Source organism: Hylobates moloch, unplaced genomic scaffold (genome assembly GCF_009828535.3).
Source record: "Hylobates moloch isolate HMO894 unplaced genomic scaffold, HMol_V3 SCAFFOLD_3, whole genome shotgun sequence".
In the NCBI taxonomy this organism is placed as follows: Eukaryota; Metazoa; Chordata; class Mammalia; order Primates; family Hylobatidae; genus Hylobates; species Hylobates moloch.
In genome coordinates this window covers 97,397,714-97,412,493 of record NW_026652278.1, presented here as the reverse complement: position 1 = coordinate 97,412,493, position 14,780 = coordinate 97,397,714, and the positions used below count along the sequence as shown (strand labels likewise).

At 38.9% G+C, this 14,780-nt stretch overlaps 1 protein-coding gene across 8 annotated transcripts in view; it reads right to left on the bottom strand.

Annotated features, from left to right (window-relative positions):
* The window catches only part of MPP7 (MAGUK p55 scaffold protein 7), a 262,894-nt gene that overhangs the window by 182,174 nt on the left and 65,940 nt on the right, over positions 1–14,780 (bottom strand). For all 8 annotated transcript variants that reach the window (XM_032144508.2, XM_058436591.1, XM_058436596.1 and 5 more), the window contains one exon: positions 12,786–12,953. In XM_032144508.2, coding sequence (XP_032000399.1) covers positions 12,786–12,822 — 37 coding nt within the window. In that variant the 5' untranslated portion in view covers positions 12,823–12,953. The remainder of the gene's footprint in view (positions 1–12,785; positions 12,954–14,780) is intronic.

The following is a 14,780-nucleotide window of genomic DNA, read 5'->3' as shown; positions in this document are numbered from 1 at the left end:
TGACAGTGGGGTGTTAAAATCTCCCATTATTATTGTGTGGGAGTTTAAGTCCCTTTGTAGGTCACTCAGGACTTGCTTTATGAATCTGGGTGCTCCTGTGTTGGGTGCATATATATTTAGGATAGTTAGCTCTTCTTGTTGAATTGATCCCTTTACCATTATGTAATGGCCTTCTTTGTCTCTTTTGATCTTTGTTGGTTTAAAGTCTATTTTATCAGAGACTAGGATTGCAACCCCTGCCTTTTTTTGTTTTCCAGTTGCTTGGTAGATCTTCCTCCATCCCTTTATTTTGAGTCTATGTGTGTCTCTGCACGTGAGATGGGTTTCCTGAATACAGCACACTGATGGGTCCTGACTCCTTATCCAGTTTGCCAGTCTGTGTCTTTTGATTGGAGCATTTAGCCCATTTACATTTAACGTTAATATTGTTATGTGTGAATCTGATCCTGTCATTATGATGTTAGTTGGTTATTTTGCTCGTTAGTTGCTATAGTTTCTTCCTAGCCTCGATGGTCTTTACAATTTGGCATGTTTTTGCAGTGGCTGGTACCGGTTGTTCCTTTCCATGTTTAGTGCTTCCTTCAGGAGCTCTTTTAGGGCAGGCCTGGTGGTGACAAAATCACTCAGCATTTGCTTGTCTGTAAAGTATTTTATTTCTCCTTCACTTATGAAGCTTAGTTTGGCGGGATAGGAAATTCTGGGTTGAAAATTCTTTTCTTTAAGAATGTTGAATATCGGCCCCCACTCTCTTCTGGCTTGTAGAGTTTCTGCTGAGAGATCAGCTGTTAGTCTGATGGGCTTCCCTTTGTGGGTAACCCGACCTTTCTCTCTGGCTGCCCTTAACATTTTTTCCTTCATTTCAACTTTGGTGAATCTGACAATTATGTGTCTTGGAGTTGCCCTTCTCGAGGAGTATCTTTGTGGCGTTCTCTGTATTTCCTGAATCTGAATGCTGGCCTGCCTTGCTAGATTGGGGAAGTTCTCCTGGATAATATCTTGCAGAGTGTTTTCCAACTTGGTTCCATTCTCCCCATCATTTTCAGGTACACCAATCAGATGTAGGTTTGGTCTTTTCACATAGTCCCAAATTTCTTGGAGACTTTGTTCATTTCTTTTTATTCTTTTTTCTCTAAACTTCCCTTCTCTCTTCATTTCATTCATTTCATCTTCCATCAGCGATACCCTTTCTTCCAGTTGATCGCATCTGCTACTGAGGCTTCTGCAATCTTCGCGTAGTTCTCGAAACTTGGCTTTCAGCTCCATCAGCTCCTTTAAGCCCTTTTCTCCATTGGTTATTCTAGTTATCCATTCTTCTAATTTTTTTTCAAAGTTTTTAACTTCTTTGCTATTGTTTTGAATTTCCTCTCGTAGCTCAGAGTAGTTTGATCGTCTGAAGCCTTCTTCTCTCAACTCATCAAAGTCATCCTCCATCCAGCTTTGTTCCGTTGCTGGTGAGGAACTGCGTTCCTTTGGAGGAGGAGAGGTGCTCTGTTTTTTAGAGTTTCCAGTTTTTCTGCTCTGTTTTTTCCCCATCTTTGTGGTTTTATCTACTTTTTGTCTTTGATGCTGGTGATGTACAGATGGGTTTTTGGTGTGGATGTCCTTTCTGTTTGTTAGTTTTCCTTCTACCAGACAGGACCCTCAGCTGCAGGTCTGTTGGAGTTTACTAGAGGTCCACTCCAGACCCTGTTTGGCTGGGTGTCAGCAGCGGTGGCTGCAGAACAGCGGATTTTCGTGAGACCACAAATTCAGCTGTCTGATAGTTCGTCTGAAAGTTTTGTCTCAGAGGAGTACCCGGTTGAATGAGGTGTCAGTCTGTCCCTACTGGGGGGGTGCCTCCCAGTTAGGCTGCTCAGGGGTGAGGGACCCACTTTAGGAGGCAGTCTGTCCGTTCTCAGATCTCCAGCTGCGTGCTGGGAGAACCACTACTCTCTTCAAAGCTGTCAGTCAGACAGGGACATTTAAGTCTGTGGAGGTTCTTGCTGAGTTTTTGTTTGTCTGTGCCCTGCCCCCAGAGGTGGAGCCTACAGAGGCAGGCAGGCCTCCTTGAGCTGTGGTGGGCTCCACCCAGTTCGAGCTTCCTGGCTGCTTTGTTTACCTAAGCAAGCCTGGGCAATGGCGGGCGCCCCTCCCCCAGCCTCGCTGCCGCCTTGCAGCTTGATCTCAGACTGCTGTGCTAGCATTCAGCGAGACTCCGTGGGCATAGGACCCTCCGAGCCAGGTGCAGGACACAATCTCCTAGTGTGCCGTTTTCCAGGCCCGTTGGAAAAGCGCAGTATTAGGATGGGACTGACCCGATATTCCAGGTGCCGTCTGTTTCCCCTTTCTTTGACTAGGAAAGGGAACTCCCTGACCTCTTGCGCTTCCCGAGTGAGGCAATGCCTTGCCCTGCTTCGGCTCGCGCACAGTGCGCTTCACCGACTGTCCTGCACCCACTGTTAGGCACTCCCTAGTGAGATGAAACCGGTACCTCAAGCAGAAATGCAGAAATCACCCGTCTTCTGTGTCGCTGGGGCTGGGAGCTGGAGACCGGAGCTGTTCCTATTCGGCCATCTTGGCTCCACCCTCCAGAAGTGAGGTTAATGGGATTTCCCTAAGCAAACTGATCTATAGTGCAAACAACTTGAACATGGGCCAAACATTTTTAAAAGAACTAAGCAGCACTTCTTGGCCAGGCACCGTGGCTCACGCCTGTAATCCCAGCACTTTGGGAGGCCAAGGTGGGCGAATCACCTAAGGTCAGGAGTTTGAGACCGGCCTGGCCAACATGGTGAAACCCTGTGTCTACTAAAAATACAAAAATTAACCAGGTGTGGTGGCGCATGCCTGTAATCCCAGCTACTCGGGAGGCTGAGGCAGAATCGCTTGAACCCAAGAAGCGGAGGTTGCAGTGAGCTGAGATCACACCACTGCACTCCAGCCTGGGTGACAGAGTGAGACTCCATCTCAACAAAAAAAGAAAAAAAAAGAAAAGAAAAAGAATTAAGCAGTTGCTTCCTATACAAATAATCATCATCATTGAAATTAAAAACTCAACCCCAGCATATAAAGGAGAGGAATAAAGCTCAAAAAAGAATTAACCAAACAAGATAGGTGAGAATTACTCAAAGGGCTGATGGCTGATGGAAAGACCACAAAAGACTGAAATATATAAGAGGGTTAAGAAAGATAAGGGATAGCAGAAATGTCTTAGGCATATTTAACTAGCACACTAGAACGATAGAAGAGAGGAAGAATGAAGTACAGGTAACATCTTAAAAGATTAACAGCTGAAATTTTTCCAGAATTCATGAAATACACGGATTTATATGCATTCAAAAAGCCAAATGAATTCTGGATGAGGCATAGAAAATGAAATTCCACCTAGACACAGAATAGTGAAAGTGCAGACATCTAAGAAAAAAAGAAAATAATAAAAACAGCCAGAGAAAGAAGGCAGATTACTTCCAAAGACAGACTCTGACAACTGACTTTTAAATAGCCACTTTGAATATATAATTTCATTGCCTCTTGCTTTCAGTGCACTGAGGAAAAAATAATAACTGCTAACCTAGCGTTATGTGCTTGGTAAAAACTACTTCCAAGAACGAGCACAAATAAAAACATTTTCAGCAATAACAGAGACAGTTTGATAGCAGTAGACCTTCAAAATAGGAAATTCTAAAGATTTTTACTGTAAGCAGATGGAAAAACCATGGTGGATGAAAATGCTAAGTTGTGAGTTGGAGGTAAACAAAGAAAATGGTAATATGTGAGGAACTCTAAATGAATACTAATAGTATAAAACTGTGACAATGGGCCGGGCGCGGTAGCTCATGCCTGTAATCCCAGCACTTTGGGAGGCCGAGGCGGGTGGATCACGAGGTCAGGAGATCGAGCCCATCTTGGCTAACACGGTGAAACCCCATCTCTACTAAAAATACAAAAAATTAGCCAGGCGTGGTGGCGGGCGCCTGTAGTCCCAGCTACTCAGGAGGCTGAGGCAGGAGAATGGCATGAACCTGGGAGGTGGAGCTTGCAGTGAGCTGAGATCGTGCACTGCACTCCAGCCAGGGCAACAGAGCTAGACTCCGTCTCAAAAAAATAAAAAACAAACAAAAACAAAAAGAACTGTGACAATGATGTCTTCAAGGTCTGGGGTTTTTTATTTAAAATAGAGAATGAAAATACATGACACAGTAGCATATAAGTTGGGAACATATGAAGTAGAAGTCTTGTAAGGTCCTTAGTTTGTCCATGGTGACAATAAAGGTAGAGATTAATGTTGAATTTTTACAATAAAGGATTCAAGTAGTAATTATGAAGGAAACTACCGAAAGAACAGAAAGAGAATGTATAACATCAAGACAGCAGAGAAAAATGAAAATGATAGAAATATTCTAATCAGTCCAAAGAAAATATAAATAATAGAAAAAAAGAAAGAATAGGACAAAGAGAAAGCACAAAATGGGATGGTAGATTTTAAATTTTAAAAGTCAGTCATTATGTTACCTGTACTGAAAATACTCTAGTTAAAAGCAAAGATTTGTACAACCCCAAAAAGCTTCAATTACAAGCAATTCACAAGAGCTCTATCAATGTTAGGAACACAGAAGAGCTGAAAGTAAAAGGACAGAAAAAGATAAACTACTCAGTGCTAACAGAAAAAAAAAGTATATACTTCAACATAAAATTTATTTAAAAGGCTTAATTTACCAACAAAATAACATATTTAAATATACAAAAAAGAAGGCCAGGCACAGTGGTTCACGCCTGTAATCCCAGTACTTTGGGAAGCCAAGGCAGGCAGATCACTTGAGGTCAGAAGTTCAAGACCAGCCTAGCCAACATGGTGAAACTCCATCTCTACAAAAAAAAAAAATACAAAAAAGTAGCTGGCATGATGATGCATGCCTGTAGTCCCAGCTACTCCAGAGGCTGAGGCAGGAGAATTGCTTGAACCCGGGAGGCGGAGGTTGCAGTGAGCCAAGATCGCACCACTGCATTCCAGCCTGGGCGACAGAGCGAGACTCCATCTCAAATAAATAAATAAATGAACTAAACTAAAACTGATAGAACTACAAGATAAATCCATAATCACTGAGGGAGATTTTTAAAAATACTTCTCTTGATAAGTGAAAGAATAAGCAGCGACAACAAAAAATCAATTAGAATACAGAATATTTGAATGACCTAATCAATAAGTTTGGCCTAATAGACACATATAGAAAACTACAGTCAATAATTACAGAATATACCTATTGTTAAACATATTCAGAATACTCATTGAAATTAACCATATGTCTAGCCATAAAATAAGTCTAAACAAATTTCAAAGGACTAAAATGGTGCAAATTCAGCTTTCTGACCACAAAGCAATTAAGGTTAAAAATCAGTAACCAAAAAAAAATGAAAAAAACTCTTATGTGAATATTTTTTAAAATTCTAAATAATCAATTACAAAAATTCTAAAGCAAAGCAAACATTTAATAAAATTAGAAAATATTTTAAAATTATAGCACAAATAAAGCCAATAAAACGTAGTGAGAAATAGTCTGAAATGTGAACATTAGGAAAAGGGAAAGATTAAATATTTATAAACAAAGCATTTCTAGAAATAAGAAAAAGAACAGTAAAAATTAATGAAATAAAAACAAATGTACAATAGAGAAAATAAAGCCATAAGTTTTATATCTAAAAAGACTAATAGAATTGACAAAACTCTCACAAAATTAAGAGGAAGAGAATGCAAAAATTACCAATATCAGGACCAAAAAAAAAAAGCATCAATACAGAAACTATAGGTATGAAGTAATAATAATACAAATAATTCTTTCCCAACAAATTTGAAAATTCTGATGAAATGGACAGTCTTGGAAAACTGTAAATCACCAAAATTGACTCAAGAAGAAACAGAAAACTAGAATATTCTTTTAACCTTTAAAATAAATGAATTAGTTACCAAAAATCTTATCAAAAAAGAAAATTCCCAGGCACAGGTGACCTAACAGGTAAGTTCTACTCAAGTAAAAGTGAATTTCAATCTTTCACAAACTCTTCCACAGAAGAGGAAAGGCTCGTCCCAAGACACTACACGAGACCAGCATGACTTTGTGAAATTTCGTAAAGAATGAAAAAGCGAAATTACAACTGAAGTCACTCATCAACACAGATCTCAAAATTCTAAACAAAATATGAGCAAACCAAATCCAGAAATATAAAAAAAGGATAGTAAATTATGACCAAATTGGGTTTATCTCTAGAATGCAAGTTGGTTTAACATTCAAAAATCAGTGTAAGGCCAGGCACAATAGCTCACACCTATAATCCCAGCACTTTGGGAGGCCAGTGGTGGGACGATCACTTGAGCCCAGAAGTTTGAGACCAGCCTGGTCAACACAGGAAGACTCACCGAAGTCTCTACAAAATATAAAAAATTAGCCAGGCATGGTAGCATGCGCCTGTAGTCCCAGCTACTTGAGACACTGAGGCAGGAGGATCCTAGGAGTTTGAGGGTGCAATGAGCTACAATTGCACCACTGCATTCAGCCTGGGTGACAGAGTGAGATCCTGTCTCTTAAAACACACACACACACACACACACACACACACACACACGATTGGTAATGTAAGATGGATTGCTTTTCTCTTCTTTTAAAGAAAATAGTACACATGAAGAGGCAAGGAAAGAGTAGACAGCCAAAAATATAGAAGAAAAAGCTTTATGGAGGTGTGTCACGGAGTTAATTTTTTAAAAATTATACTTTTCCCCTGGATTCTGTAATACTTGTTATATTGTAGCCACTTTTGAAAATTTACAATGTGTTTTCATTTTCTTCATTCTAAATAAATATTCACTTTCAAACTAAAAACTGCTTACGGTGTAATTCCATTTATAAAGTTCAACCAGCAAAATTAAACCATATTGCCCATGAATGCTTATACAAATCATAAACTATGTCTTATGTGTAGTGTGAGGTAGGAGTCATTAAGGAGGTTGGGAAGATTGTGACTGAGAAGAGATACACAGGCTGCCTTCAAAGTGTTGGAATTTTCGACCTAGGTGGATGTGGTCACGTGGATATGACCAGGTCACATGGATGCTGGCTTATAACCACTTTTAAAACTCTACTTATAAAGGTTTTTTATGTGCATTTCTGTAACTATATTATATTTCACATTACATGATGCTTGTAAAAATCATAATGAAATTATAAAACTAAAACTAATATAGGTATTATGCAGGAAAGGAATAATTCCATAAGATTAAAAACTATAAAGATGCTATGGGACTATGCCAAGAATAAAAATAAAATCAACTCTCTAGCTAATAAAATTTGTTTCCCATGGTTAACAATTCTGATACTGCTATATTGGTACATGTACACTGGGATTGAACAATTAAGTAAATCAATGGTGGATGGTAGTGGCAAGTTTTCCACTGGTGGAGGGGGAAGAGGCTACAATGATCCATTTGCTAAGGATTAGAGCTGAAAGCATCAATGAGAACTCATATTTAGTTTAGCATAGTTACAGATGATTACACATAGAAATGTTCATATATGTTTATGTGTGTTTACGCATGGGTTAACTTACACACATACATTTCGTTGCTTTGTCAGCTGAAAGAGCCTTAACGAAACAACACTCCGGCCGGGCGCGGTTGCTCACGCCTGTAATCCCAGCACTTTGGGAGGCCGAGGCGGGCGGATCACGAGGTCAGGAGATCGAGACCATCCTGGCTAACATGGTGAAACCCTGTCTCTACTAAAAAAAAAAAAAAAAATACAAAAAATTATCCAGGCGTGGTGACGGGCACCTGAAGTCTCAGCTACTCAGGAGGCTGAGGCAGGAGAATGGTGTAAACCTGGGAGGCAGAGCTTGCAATAAGCTGAGACAGCACCACTGCACTCCAGCCTGGGCAACAGAGCAAGACTCCGTCTCAAGAAAACAAAAAAAAGAAACAACACTCTAAGGCTGAGTGCAGTGCCTCATGCCTATAATCCCAGCACTTTGGGAGGCTGAGGCAGGAGCATCACTTGAGCTCAGGAGTTTGAGACCAGCCTGGGCAACACAGGATACCCCATCTCTACCAAGAAGAAAAGAATTGGAAAGAAAAAAGAAAGGAAAGGAGAGGGGTAGAGAGAGAGAAGACAGAAGACAGAAGAGAGAGAAGACAGAAGAGAGAGGAGGAGGAGGGAGGAGAGAAAAGAGAAAAGAAACGAAATGAAATGAAACTAAACGAAAAAGAAACAACACTCCAGTAGTGATGAGCAAACCTATTGCCCAGATCTTGATTTCTAAGCCCATCCCAACGAAAGGAGCTAGAGCTCCTTAGAGAAATGTCTACTTCTAGGACTGGGGCAGGAAATATACAAGATGAGCCAAGAATATTTGTAGTATCAAAAGTAAGGAAGTGCTAAAAATAAATGAGCCCACATTGATGGGGGTTATCAAAGAAGCCAACTCAAAGAGCTCCCAAGGGCCAAAGCTGGAACAATTTGAGCAACAAAATAAAGTAGTCATGGCTTTTAACCCAAAGTACAAAATAAGTATCTATGACTCCATACTGATCTGAATGATTGAATAAATTAATAAATGGGAGAGAAAAGACAAAGAATTCCAAATAATTTAGATAGCTCCTTTACCCTAAAGGAGGAGAAACCACACATGCTACTCTAAGTGTGGGCTGCACAGAGAGACTTTTTCCAAAGATTACAGTATGGAAAGGGTGAAAAAAAGAGTAATCTTACAGTGGAGAAACCTGACACACAGTACTTTAGGCAGGTCACCAACATTAATGTCAACAGTTATAAATCGAGTTGACAGAATATACCCTCAGTGTGATATGATGACAATGGCCCTTCACCGCTCTGATCTTACCCCACAAACACATAACCCCAATCTTTTCACAAGAAAAATATCAGACAAATTGCAGGAGAGGGGAATCCTTACAATATACCTAACCAGAACTCCTCAAAACTCTCAAGATTGTCAAAATCAAGGAAAGTCTTTTGGGTTTTGTTGTTTTTTGTTTTGTTTTGTTGTTTTGTTTTTTTGAGACAGGTTCTCACTCCATCACCCAGGCTGAAGTGCAGTGGTGTGATCACTGCTCACTGCAGCCTGCACCTCCCAGGCTCAGGTGATCCTCCCACCTCAGCCTTCCAGGTAGCTGGAACCATAGGCACATGCCACTATGGCCCAGCTAATTTTTTGTATTTTTAGTAGAGATGTGGTTTCACCAGTTTGCCCAGACTGGTCTCAAACTTCTGGGCTCAAGAGTTCCACCCACCTCAGCCTCTCAAAGTGCTGGGATTAAGGTGTCAGCCACTGTGCCTGATTTCTAAAGTCTTAGAAACCATTATGGCCAAGAGAAACTTAATGAGAGCTGACAACTAAATGTAATATGGCATTACGAATGAGATCCTGGAACAAAAAAAAAATGACATAAACGGAAAATGAAGGAAATCTGAATAAAGTGTAGATTTTAGTTAATAATAATCATGTATCTATATCATTTCTCCAATTGAAATGAATTTACCATACTAATGTAAGATGCTAATAACAGGGGAAACTAAGGCAAGGCATATTGAAACTCTCTGTACTGTCTTCGTAATTTTTCTATAATTCTAAAATTGCTCTAAAAAATAATCTATTAAAAAAATTAAATATAATCAACAGATCATTACAGCCAAGAAAGAGAACTCAGAACATATATGTAATGCTGGATTATGATAGAGGGGATATTAAAAATATACATGGAAAGGACAGACTATTGAATAAGTGATCTGGGGACTACTCGGTAGACCACATGAAAAAATAAAATCAGGTGAGATTAGACTACTGCCATGCTCCACATACAGATTACAGTTGGATTATAATTTCAAATGAGTGAAAACAAATCTTTAGGATAACTATTAAAAATCTTAGAGAATATCTTCATAATCTTGGGATAGGAAAGGCCTTCTTAAGCAGAAGAAAAGTAGCATACATCATACAGAAAACATTGATTTGACTACAAAAAAGTTTTCAACTATTATAGAAGAAATGTTATTATTTAAAGAATAAGAAGGACAAATGACTGACCAGAAGAAATGGTGTTCAACATATAATGGCTCAAAGGATGAATATACAAAATATAAATAAATTCTGCAAGTAAATTAGAAAATGACAAGCCAGTACAAAAATGGGGAAGATATATGAAGAGATGAATCACAGAGGAATGGCTATTAAACAAATGAAAATACGCTAGCTATCACTAGTAACACACATTTCACACTTAAGATTTTATGTTTTTCCCAACAGATCGGTAAAAATTACAAAGATTGACAACATTTAATATTGCCAAGAATGTAGGGGAAAGCATCTTTAATACACTGACTGTAGATCATTCAGTGGTTTAACCACTCTGGAGGACAATTTGACATCATTAAATGTGTACATCTTCCCTTCCAAAATATTTATAAAATGAGCAAAACCAGGCTTTTGTTAACAGCAATATGGTTCACTAAACAGCAATATGATAGAAAAGTATACATTAGTTTAAGAGAAAGAGATAAATACACAGATGTATAGAGAGATATAGATAAACATGCGTAAACACAAACGCTTTTCTATATTTAACATGGAAATATCTCTCCAAGAATATAGCTTGGTGTAGAAAAAAAGCTGAAGAATAATAAATAGGGCATAACAAAATCTGTGATTAAAAAGAAAATGAAAAGAGACTCAAAAACAATGTATTAATGACATATATATGCAAGTATTGAATGCACAGGAAACTCTTACAGGTTACTTATCAAACGGAGAAAAAAAATGAGATCGGGGAAAGCGGCATGTTTTTATGTATTACTTGTATAATTACCTTTTTTTTTCTTAGTGAAATAAGCAAGAAGGGAAGGAAGAAGTGGTAAAAGTTTTACACGGAACGTATTTTCCCAAATGAGCAATCCATGCATCTAGGCTGCTGTGAGTCGGGTGCCTTGCTCCTGTGGCATGAGGGTCTGACTTTAACTCTGTTCCCCTGGAAACCTGATAATGGGACGACATCAGCGAAACTGCTAAGCAACGCTGCTTATGGGAAAAATGACCCCTGACTGGCCAGTTGCAAACATCTGACGCATACGCCGTACTTTGCGGCTTCTGTAAATGCAGAGACTCTTGTCTTCTGTGCTTCGCTCAAACCTCGTGGGGACATAAGGTCAAAAAACATCATAAAGCAAGATGTCATTCAGATCGGCACTTTAGATTTGCACTGAGCGAGCTGGCTGTGTGTGGAAAAGCTCTTTTTAAATTCTTAATAGCCTATGCTATTTTTCATGACTGACACCTAAACTGCCTTATAAACTATAAATACTCCATTTTAATCCTCCTTCAAGTTATGTGTAAGCAACAATATTTTGCATTAAATTAAACTAAGGCATTTCGGGTGAACAGCAAGGTTTAAAACATATTCATTACACAACTGTAGTAAATTTATGGTTCACATAAATTTTATCCATAATTTCCCAAAGCACTATGGAAAGTTAAATCATTCATTTTTATAAAGTAGAACACAATGTGGGACTATATAAAACCTAAAAAGAAGAAAAAAAATTTCCAAAGGGTCTGGCTTCCAAGTTAAGGTCTTGAGAAAGAAAAGCTTTACGTAATTTAACAATCAAAACTTCTTCCTGACAAAAACGAATCCTCAATGTAAATCACAGCGGAAAAAAATCATTTTTGATGGATAAAGATGAGACAAAACTTGCCAAAATATAACTATGGATATGCTTGAAATAGCAAAGAATTATATTTGCAAATAGTGCAAATGAAAATGCCAGTGTAACATAATACGAGATAAAACTGAATTTATGTTTCGGCATTTTTGAGATTATAGCACCAGTCATTGTAATTGTCCAGTCTGAGACAGCCACCTCGGCTGGTTTGAGAGCTATATCAACCAAATTCAGGATGGCCCACATAAAACAGAGAACATTCCTTTTCGTCACACTATGTTACCACTTCTTTCAAGGGGCTTTAAAAATGCATGACATAGGCCCCCAACCCCATTTACATTTTGTTTTAGTAGTTCTTAGAGGCATCCAGGATTCTACACTTTGAAAAAGTGCTGATTCTGGTCCAGAATAGGACCTCAAAGAGGCATCTACCACCACACCTCTACTTCCTGAATCAGATCAGAAGGGGAGGATTTTATGTACACATGTGTGTGTGTGAGTTTTTTTTCCTTTCTTAGAAATACCTATTCTAGGTATCTCAAAGTCTTATAACTGATAATAACATGAAATATGTTTGTTAGTTTTAATTGAATCCCTCAATGGTATATATCAATTTCAGGATAGTTTTACCTCTGGTGACAGAGAGAAAACAGAGAATTGAGGTAAGGATAATGTTTTATTTCTTAAAGAGAAAAAAAAAGAGAAAAATCTGAATCAAGTGTGGCAAACAGTTCCTACCTGTTATACATCTGAGTGAAGGATAATATGGGTATCACAGTATTTGCCATACTTTTCTATAAGTTTCAAATACTTAATTTTTTAAATTAAATGCACAGGATTATTCTAAAAGCAAGAGAGTATGAGAACATCAGCACACGCCATCACTACCTGGAGAAAGAGGCAATGAGTCCATGTCCTCCAGTAACTTTTACCTAGGAGGTCATCCCTGAGTTGATCTTATGTCCCTAGTGTTGGTGACAGAAAAACAAGCATGATCTGCCTGCATGTGCTTAAAGCAATGCTGTATTTCACTGTGAACAAGATTTAAGCAAAGATGGAATGAAAACTGCCCCTCTTGGGGTCACATACCGGTGTCACTCCCAGATCCCGTTGACAAAGCTGGCATGATGCAAGGTGTAGGAACAGGTCAGCCCACCGCTCTCCAGACACCCTGCCTTCAGACAGCCACAGGGAATTCCAATTCAACAGCCTGCAGCCACGTTGTCTACCAAGATCTGTCTATTTTGTAAGCCGTTTCTAGAAAGGAAAGAAACATTTGTATTTTTTAAAAAGGGACCATCACCAAATCACAACATTCTGTAACTAATTCAAAATTCTCATCCCAATCACTATCAGAGAGATCACAACTCTTCAGAATTTTTTCTACAGACCACATGCAAATACAAACTGTGAGAGTTTCTGATCTTGACGAGCAACTTCGAATTGAAAACATGAATGTTCTGCAGGCGTGTGTTGAGGATTCCTTAAAGATTTTTACATTTGGGTTGCGGAACACTGATTGGATATACGGATAATTTTAAGAAGCTTCTGTAAGTCAATGTCATTCTCAACTTCCTTCCCTGTGTTACAATAATTCTCAGCTACATTTCTAAATGTAGAACAGAGACTATATAAATTGTCAGCAACTTATAATTTTTTTTTTTTTTTGATACCGAGTCTCACTCTGTCACCCAGGCTGGAGTGCAGGGGTGCAATCTGGGCTCACTGCAACCTCCGCCTCCTTTGTTCAAGCAATTCTTCCTGCCCCAGGCTCCTGAGGAGCTGGGACTACAGGGGCCCGCCACCAAGCCTGGATAATTTTTTTTTTTTTTTTTTTAATAGAGACCGGGGTTTCACCATGTTGGCCAGTCTGGTCTTGAACTCCTGACCTCAGGTCATATGCCTGCCTTGGCCTCTCAAAGTGCTGGGATTACAGGTGTGAGTCACCACGACCAGCCTAATTGTATTTTTTTAAATAGCTCATCCTAATATGACAAATGTATGGTTCTCTAACTGACGTCTGCAACTAACTTTGAAGGAATATTTACTAGAATGGAAGCAAGATGTTATTATAGATTTACAGAAGTGTTAGTAATCCAAAGTAAATCTAACAATCCAAGCCAGCATACATAAGTAAGTTCTTTTAGTAAAAACTGACCTTTGTTTTATCTGGAATAATATTAACTTTTTTGTCAATCACTATCTTAACTAATGTTTATCCTCAAATAAGCAGTAAAGGCAGTATAGCATAGTAGCTAAGAACAAGGGAATCTAGAGTTTGACCTAATCTTTAATGCTGCTAGTTCTGTGATCTTCAACAAGGTATTTCATCTTCTTAAGCCTTAACTTCCTTATATGCAAATACAGACAATAGTAAATTAGAACTATTTGGTAATTAAATATACTCAGACATATAATGCAGTGTCTGACACATGGTAAATAAACAAGAAACAATGGTTCTTAGGGTTTTTTTTTTAATTCAGGTAATTAGATTATAAAATGAAAACATAAAAGAAAGTAGCAAGATTAAAATTTACATTGGCCTGACACCTAGAGGGAGGCCATCTGGTTCAAATTTGGATCACCCCAGGCTAATAACGGAAAAAGTACTCCATTTACATTTTTGTAGAAATCAGAAGAACCACACAATGTGTTTTAAGTTCATTTTTAATGCACTTTCCTCAATTCTCTATAAAGCAAATTCAGTAATTTAGAAGCATATTTTTAACATATATTCACAACAACAAGAAAACATTGGAAACACTGGAAAAACTGGTTCACATCAATTCTTAAAGCCTTTAAGTTAGGCCAGGCGCGGTGGCTCACGCTTGTAATCCCAGCACTTTGGGAGGCCAAGGCGGGCGGATCACGAGGTCAGGAGATCGAGACCACGGTGAAACCCCGTCTCTACTAAAAATACAAAAAAAAATTAGCCAGGCGTGGTGGCGGGCGCCTGTAGTCCCAGCTACTCGGAGAGGCTGAGGCAGGAGAATGGCGTGAACCCAGGAGGCGGAGCTTGCAGTGAGCCGAGATCGCGCCACTGCACTCCAGCCTGGGCGACAGAGCGAGACTCCGTCTCAAAAA